Raw genomic sequence first — 8509 nt, 5'->3', positions numbered from 1 at the left:
TTGAAGACTCCTCTACTACTGTGGCTTGTGATAGACTCCACATCCCTGTATTAGATGCACTGCCTGAATCAGCCTCTAACCCTCAAAAATTGTCCAGATGACCTTCATTGGGATAACACTTCAGCTCTCAAGCAAACATGGCAGGAAACCTTTGTTACCAAGTAAGTGTTAATGGAAGTTACTTATGCTTACATTCTGTCCAAATTACTTTACATTTCTAAGGGAAAAACAAAAAGAAAAAAAATAAAAATAAAATTCTGGCTTATAGAATACTATTATTAAAAAGATTTTCATCATGATGGAAATGACCTCTTGTTAGCTTTCTCCTTAAGAACAGGTTCTTCAAATTCCTTAAATAGTATGTTGGTCCTGTCACTTGGCTTCCCAGTCTGAGAATGAGATCATAATTCAGAAATTGACTCTGATTTCTTACATCTTTGTGTATATACTAAAGAAACAAGTTATCTGCAAATTCCCAGTGCATATCAGTGATGACGTTTTTCTGCAAAATCTTGACTCTTACTTTTAGGCCACTTGTGATGTTAAAAAGAAATCAATAGCAGTTGATGGTCATGGCCATTTCTAAGTTTATTGAATTCCTTCTCTATGGGTACAAAGAGCACCAAAAGGTTCTTGTGCTAAGCAGGTGAATGAATAGTGCACATCCTTAGGGACTGAGCCACGCTGTGGTTGGCTGACCTTGGCTGGACACCAGGTGCTGACCAATCCACTCTATCCCATACAATCCATTTTTTGCACTTCCTCTCTGGTTCAGGAGAAGATTCAGTGTAAAACCTTCTGCCCTGGAACATTTCCTGGGTGGTGGCACCCAGTTCTGGTTGGCTGTCTCACCTCGTGGACCATTCTCAGGGCACTACTTTGTGAACAAGTCAGACTTCCAGTTGTGAAAGCCTGAGAGAACAATCTACCCTGAGAGCACAATCTTATCCTTCACAGTCAGGAAATTATGTTGCAGCTTAAACTGTATAAAAAATGTTCCCAGATTGTCCCATATTCAGAAGTCTTAAGCTGAAGTTACACAACCTCCGCAGTTCAGGAATATTCATAAAAAACTAGTCTGAAAATATCCCAAAGCATTTATCTTAGCTGTATTTTCTGAATCACTTCTGTGAATTTCCCTTCAGGGCACTATTGAAATGATATTTTTATAGTAGGTTTTTCACAGGTTCAGAATTCTGGGTTTCACTCAAATAGTTGGATATACAATTTACAATTCAGAGCTTGAATTGCAAGGGTCAGGGTACTCAAGCATTCCTATAAATTGCCTGGAATTAGTTCTGCACTCAGCTTGTCCTCTTTGTTCATGTTTCAGGGTAGGAAGAATTCCTTGAACACCGATTTGCAGTTGATTAACTTTGACACCTTCTTTTCCTAACCTGAAATCTTTCAAAGCTTTTAAAATTCTTGTTCTGTCCCTTCCTCGGTGGGAATGATCTTGCTTTCTAACAAAAAGAGATAGGATATGAGAATTATCCTATTATTTTATTTTTCTTTTCCATTCCTTCATTTAAGAAAAAAATTCAGGAGGTGTGTGAGGCTGCCCCAGGCTCACTCCTGCTGCTAAGCAACAAACATCACACCTTGTACTTATCATTTTAGACTCTGATTCTTACTTAGGCAGATTACAGGCTTGAAGGGAAGTGTCTGTAACCAATAATAGGTATTCTTAAGTGTGATTATTATTTGAATGCTGATGACACTTTATGATGCATAATCTTTACTGTAAAATGAAAGCTGTTAAGTATTGGACACGTTTCCAGTACCTGCATGCTTTATAAAACTTGTATCACAACTTCCATCAGGGGCCATTGTAGACACAAACATGTGATGATAAATGCCAGTAGTCTCATATAATTGAAAATTCTGTTGTTTTCATACTGACTGCAAAATTATCTACTTTGGAAAACATTGAGATAAGAGAAATATTAACAGCAGTATTAACGAAGTGCACAGCAGCACAGGGTGATCAAATAGAAGCACTGAATAGAATATAAAGTCAAATACATTTCAGTTTGTGATGAATCACTTTATTTATACACAATAAATACATACTCATACGAATTATATTTAAGAATAGTTACATATGAATGTGTCAGATCACTACTTTTTGATTTGGACGCCGCCAGGTAAATGTGTTAAATGTCAAAAATCCCCTTCAGAAACTCTAAATAATTCTGCCCCTTTGAGTACTCTGTAATTGCAGTCTCTTCTGGCCACTGTGTCAACAGTGTCATTTCTTGACTTCTTCCCTGTTAGTTTTCAAGCTTTCAACTATGCCAGAAGGCATGGTTTGAAATCAACTTTTCAAGTTGCCCCATGCACATTCATTTTACCTTTTCACATCATTTCCCAAGCCTGTAATATAAAATTTTTCCTAGCCTGATCCTCACTGCTTTTATCCACTCATCCTGAATGATAACTGCATCTTATTCAAACATGTATTTTCTTGCCATTTCTACTTCTTTTACCTGAAACCCTGTGTCTAGCCTGTTACTTTCACTGCAAGGTCTCTGAATCAAGCACTGAATTTGTTCAGCACGTTAACAGCAGATTGTTTACTGAGTACAATCATACAGATAAAAAATACCAATAATTCTGCATTTTGTTGTGTATCGTTTTGCAATTTTGTGTTACAGCATTACTACATAATCGGTCGCTTTTTCCACCTTCATCCCTTTTTGAAGCAACAGTCTACACTAATAACTTTCTGCAAGGTAAGGACAGGACATGAAGGTCATATAAGATGCAAGTTCAGCCATCTTGAAAAAAATGGTCCTATTCATACTGGAGTTCTAGGATTAAAGGGAAGCAAAAACACCTGTAGACTCGTTTTTGATACAAGCTGAAAGATATGCAGGGTGAGAAGATCTGACTGACGTTTTGGTACACAGGACTTAGTAAGAATGCTCTCCAAGGTGACTCACATTTCACCTGCCATGGTACAACATGCCCAGTGGCAGCCAGGCAGAGAGGAGACACAGGTAAAGAGATGCCATCTTCTCTGTGCCACATTGTATTAGGAGTCAGAAAAAGGGCAGCACAAACACACAGATTGCTAAAAAGCTCCATACACAGGCCCTCAAACAGTCTTTTTATCAGCATTGTGATGAAAAGAAAATATAGTCACAGAACCATTGAATCAATGGGGTTGGAGGTGACCTTTAAAGCCCTTCTAGTCCAACCCACATGCAATGAACAGAAATCTCTTCAGCTAGATCAGGCTGTTCAAGGATGACCCCAAATGTGTGTCTCACAGAGGAGGCACTGTATCACTCAGAACCAAATTCAACACAATTAGCACTGTGCTCTGGTACACGGAAAGTGACTCTGGCCCCAGCATGAAGGGAGTTTTGTGCACCACAGGTCCCAAAGATACTAGAGAGTCCTAGCTGTATTTCCATAAAGCTGCCTAGCTCACCAGTTTCTGCTCTCAGGAACACAAACATGAGGAAGCAACACCAAAGCCCCAAGTGAAATCACTCCCCTGAAATTTTTGCACTGCACATTTGTGAAGCGCTAAGATCTCTCTTCTGAAAAAGTAGGGACTGCGCTTTCAGAATAGCTTGAAGAATATCTGAGTTTGGAGAACAGCACTTTATAAGAACTGATCCTGTTCAGAAAAGTCCAGCTCCACAGGGCCTTGGTCACCTTTTGCCAGACCACAAATCACACACCAAAGGCCCTGCTACTGTGTAATTTTTGTAACTGGAGTACAAATGGTAAGCAAAATTATGGTGACTATTCAAGCAAGGTTTTAGAGGGTTCCTCCTATCCCACAGTGGATTACCAACAGCTAAAGCCTGTAGAATGCGTGTATGGAAGGTCCCAAAACAAATTTCAAATGATACCAAATTCCAAACAGAAATTTCCTATATATTTATTGAATTTATTGTTATTTAAATGAAAATGTTTTCTGCAAACAATAATAGATTAGATTTCAATAGAATTGAAGAATAATAAGATTGTCTTTCTCATCCATGTTACCAGACAACTGTATGAATTTATTTCTCTTCACTTTATGATACAAAGCTTATTCAGCTATTATACCTCTTGTTCAATTTGTTACACTCGCTTCATTCTCAAAATATGATCTCAAGTGACCAGGCTTTCCAGAAGAATGTCACTTTATGCACTAGTTTAATTACTTTTAATTTCTGACTGATTCATATTTTAGCATAGCAGACACTTCAATACTTGGATAAAGAAATCCCATTTAAAATTTTTATTTACTTAGATAGCTATGGGGGAAAATAACTGAGATTCACAGTACTGAATAAAAAAAAAAAAGCAATATTGTTTGAGAAACTGTGTACAGATTTGCCACACAGTCTCAAAACCTTCAGAAAATTACTTCAGATTTAGAACACTGGAAGATTGAGATATCCTGCCAAAAAAAAGTGAGTGCATCAGCTGTAATCTAAGCAGTAGAAATTCTAATAGTCAAACTGTCAAATTTGAACAATAAGGAACACCTCTTTTACTTAGGAGTTGTTCCTCATAACCAGATTCAATCAAGCCTTCTCTCCATTTGCATAATTTCTTCAAAGCTCTAGTGATAATGCTTTGCCATTTTCAATCTTTTTTCCTACGTTATGAGAATGCTTCTATCAAGTGTGTCTTTACAGAGCTAAATAAGCAATTCTGTCTTCAAGAAAGCATTAAATCTCTCTGTAAGCTTGGCCTTACCAGAAAAACTAGACTTCCTTCTGAGAGAATGGGAGTATGTTTTCTTTCAGGAATTGTATTTAGCAGGCGGAACCCAAATCCTCAGACAAAAGCTGTAACAGTGCATAAAACTACGCTGTTTTGTGAGACATCTCCCACTTCTTCTGTTACATATTTGTTTAGGCAGGAATGGCTGGCTTTTCTGTTCTTTTCTCCTTGCCTCCAATGCCTGACTTCTTTGCTCGTTCTGATACAAACCCTGCAAACTAAAGACAGACATCCCCCAAGCAATACCTCTTTCCAGCTGTCCTGAAACCCTACCAACTTTCTGTTGCATTTCACGTGTTGAGGACAGAGCATGTCACAAGATGGAACTGAAAACAGGCTGAAATAGATACAAGGGGAAAGGGTTAAGAGCACTTACTGGTAGGTGGTGGGACTGACGTTGATGCGGCGCGGGTGACTTCCTGACTCGAACTTGCTCGCAAGGGTGACGTTGTTCCCAAAGAGGCAGTAGCGTGGCATTCTCACACCAACGACGCCAGCCAGCACCGAACCTGAGTGAATGCCTATCCTCATCTGGAAAAAAAACACAACACCCATGTCAGCCTGCCTCCCTTGGACCACCCATGGTAATGTCATTAGCCCTCGTTTAAAGGCAGCCCTTTCAAATAAAGAATAAACCAAAGAAGAAAGAGTGAAGTGGAAGAAAACAGGCTCTTCTATTCCTCTAGCTTAAATCAGATGCAGTTAAAAGAAAGAACAAAAAGATTATTATCTTTTCACTAAAACTATTTTCTTCTGTGCACATTTGCTGGAGACTGTGACAGTCAAAACAGAAATCATGAACAGAATAGGATGGGATCATCCAGAGTTACTGCAATATCAGCCACCTAATTACACAAATAAATACATTACAGAGATTATTTTTGCCACAACATCTAACACTGGCTTTAAAGTAATACCCAATTTTTATCTGTCAGGAAGAGTAGTTAAGTGGAGTGAATGTATAAGTTACTTTTATCTCCTTCGTATTTTTCTTCCAAACTCTTCAAGGTCTAAGGTCTTTCTCCCTTTGTCAGACAGAGAGATACTGCAGTGCTGAGAATGCTGAAGACTGAGGCACCAATGATTTTAAAGGTAATTGTATCCCCTTCATAATAAGGAGGAATAAATCCCCAGAAAATTGAAAAACCTATGTGACTTTCAGCAATCATCCCCTGGAACTGTCTGAGATATGGCATTGGCATAGACCTGTAAAGCTCAGTCATCATCCAAGTTTCTTTCAGAGTGAGTAATCAGAGATTTATTCTGCATACATTTTAGCTAACAATTGTGTTTGCCAAGAAAATGATTTTTACAAATAGGCAAGTCTTTTTCTCTTGTTAACTTTTTAACAGTAAAAAATTAAAAAGAAGGTATTTATATCTTCTGAGGATACTCTTGCTCATAGCAACTGGACTGCTGCAAAACAAAAGGTGAAGGAATTAAACAGCAGCTACTAAGAGGTTCTGATGGGGTATGAATGAGTGACTTACCTAACAAGTGTACTCAATATGGTCCTTTGACTTCATTCACAGTTATTCCACTGTGGTTATTATTATATTTTTCTATTTTGTTAAATTACAAAATACATATGGACTCAAATACAAATAAAAAATCATTGTTACCCCTTTTTTATCCAAAGAAAATGCCAGTATTTGATAACATTGGTTGGTGTCTATGAAGTTCTACAAACATGTGAGACCCCACATTATTTCACTGATTATGGTTCTTCCCTCATGCCCAAGACTTTCACCATGCAGCTAAGCACTCTTTTGTTCCCCTCTTATATGTCACAGACAATAAGTTTACAGTTATATCTGCTATACAGTAAGCTCCTGCATAACCTAAGGACATGCTCTGCATTCAATGTGATACTAATTAAAACATTCTCACAGGCAGCCTAAAACCCTCAATCTTCACAAAAATGCTTTTAATTACAGACTAGGTTGTTTGGTTTATTTGACTGGGTTTTTTTTTGTTTGGTTGTTTTTTTTGTTAGATGGTTTTTGTTTTTTTTTTTTTAATCTGTGAATAAGTATCACTCACTTTAATAGAACTTTCAAACCTTTGCTATGGTTTGGAAGGCAGCCATTGAAATTTTTCAAATACTGTCTTCCATAGGGTTGGGAAGCATCCATGAACTCGGTTTGCCTGCTAACATCTTTGCTAACTCAAAACATTTGGGTTATTTTTGGTCATCTTTTGGAGCAACAGCAATGCTTTTGCTACAACATACATTTAAACTCTACTGTCCATTACCAGTGAAAAAAAAAGTGCTTCTTCAGTCATGAATTGGATAAACAGCCCTTCTCCATATAGGTGAGGTCAGTACCTGCCCTCAGTGAAAGACTGAGCAGGAAGTCTTGCTCACACAACAGCGAGCCTGCCATCAGCTTTCAGTAAATACCAAACAACCTATTTACAATGTCTTGTTCTTGTGAGATGGGAGGTGAATAGTAATTTTGAATACAATTTTAGGAACAGAGCTAATGAAAGCTATTTGTTCCATTGCTACTCTGCACATTTATTTAAAAACCACAAATTAACTGTGTGCTGTGACCTCTTCCACAGAACATTGGAGTACACATGTAAAGGCCAGATTGAAACTGTAAGAAAATTATTAGCTTTGTTTTCCTCTAAAAACTCAGGGATAAGAGTATACATTAGAGAGGATGGAAAATATGACAGCAAAAAAGATACTAAGAAAATAAAACCTGCTTTTGCAATATATGCAGTGAAAGCTGAAGTTATTGTTGGTTGTTTTGTTACTTTCATTCTTTCCTTTTCATTGCTTCCTTTTACATGGCCACATTTTTTTTATCACTCAGTGCTTCAGAGACAGATGTGGGGGTTCTTCTGTACTATCTTAAGAGCTTTTTAAAAAACATGTGTTCTTACAACTATAAAGGTAGACATATTCTCAAAAACACAGGTTCAACGACACAGAGCATCAAAACCTGAAGTTTTCATTTAGTGGAAGAAAGTTGATGCAGGCTTTCTCGATAAACCTTAGAGACAAATGACATGAAGAATGCCTTACAATCCACATCTGCTTTATGCTATAGTTCTCTACAAGAAAAGCACCTGCAAACACTGATGCTCTTGCCTTGAAGTATTCCTTTGTGTGCCTTATTATAGTGAGAATAACCATTACATTGTTCCTATAGTACCTTTTTAGAGAAATAGGCCTTTACTTGAAAGTGTCTTTTCAATATTCATTTGCAGATATGTTGTTCTGGTCTTTTCCTCATCGAGTTGAAAACTGATGTGTTAACAGCTTAAGGCTCATTTTTACAAAGGAAAAAAATGTGTGATCAGAATATTAATAAGAAGGCACTTATTGGGGCACATCAACCTTTCACATTATCTTTACAATAAAGAAACTCTGCCTAGAACTTAGAACAATAATAACAACAGTTACACAAATATAGTTATAGTTCCCAAGCTATATTGTACATGTACACCTTATCAGTGCTTTCTCAGAACAGTCACCATTAAATATTAGTAATAGAATAGAAAGTGAAAATTGGGTGGCAACACTAGAAATTTTTTTTTGGTCTATCATAACTCTGTATACCCCTTTTAATATATGTGTAGTACAAATTATACATTTATTAACTGTCTTAAATGGATCATTTTTAAGAAAATGCATGCTCTTCACCTGTACCAACTGCTCCTTTGAATGTCCTTAATTATTTGGCTAAAGATAAAAGGGAAGTATGTAGCTGAACCCGAAAGTCCAGAGGCATTATGCACACAAATGGAAAGATGGATCTTT

At 37.3% G+C, this 8509-nt stretch overlaps 1 protein-coding gene across 1 annotated transcript in view; it reads right to left on the bottom strand.

Annotated features, from left to right (window-relative positions):
• GUCY1A2 (guanylate cyclase 1 soluble subunit alpha 2) overlaps positions 1 to 8509 on the bottom strand; it is a gene marked incomplete at its 5' end in the record, with an annotated part of 134334 nt that overhangs the window by 19774 nt on the left and 106051 nt on the right. Inside the window, 1 exon segment of the mRNA XM_033515848.1 lies at positions 5111 to 5265. Coding sequence (XP_033371739.1) covers positions 5111 to 5265 — 155 coding nt within the window.

Source organism: Parus major, chromosome 1, assembly GCF_001522545.3.
Source record: "Parus major isolate Abel chromosome 1, Parus_major1.1, whole genome shotgun sequence".
Taxonomy (NCBI): Eukaryota; Metazoa; Chordata; class Aves; order Passeriformes; family Paridae; genus Parus; species Parus major.
This window is presented reverse-complemented; position numbering and strand designations above follow the sequence as displayed.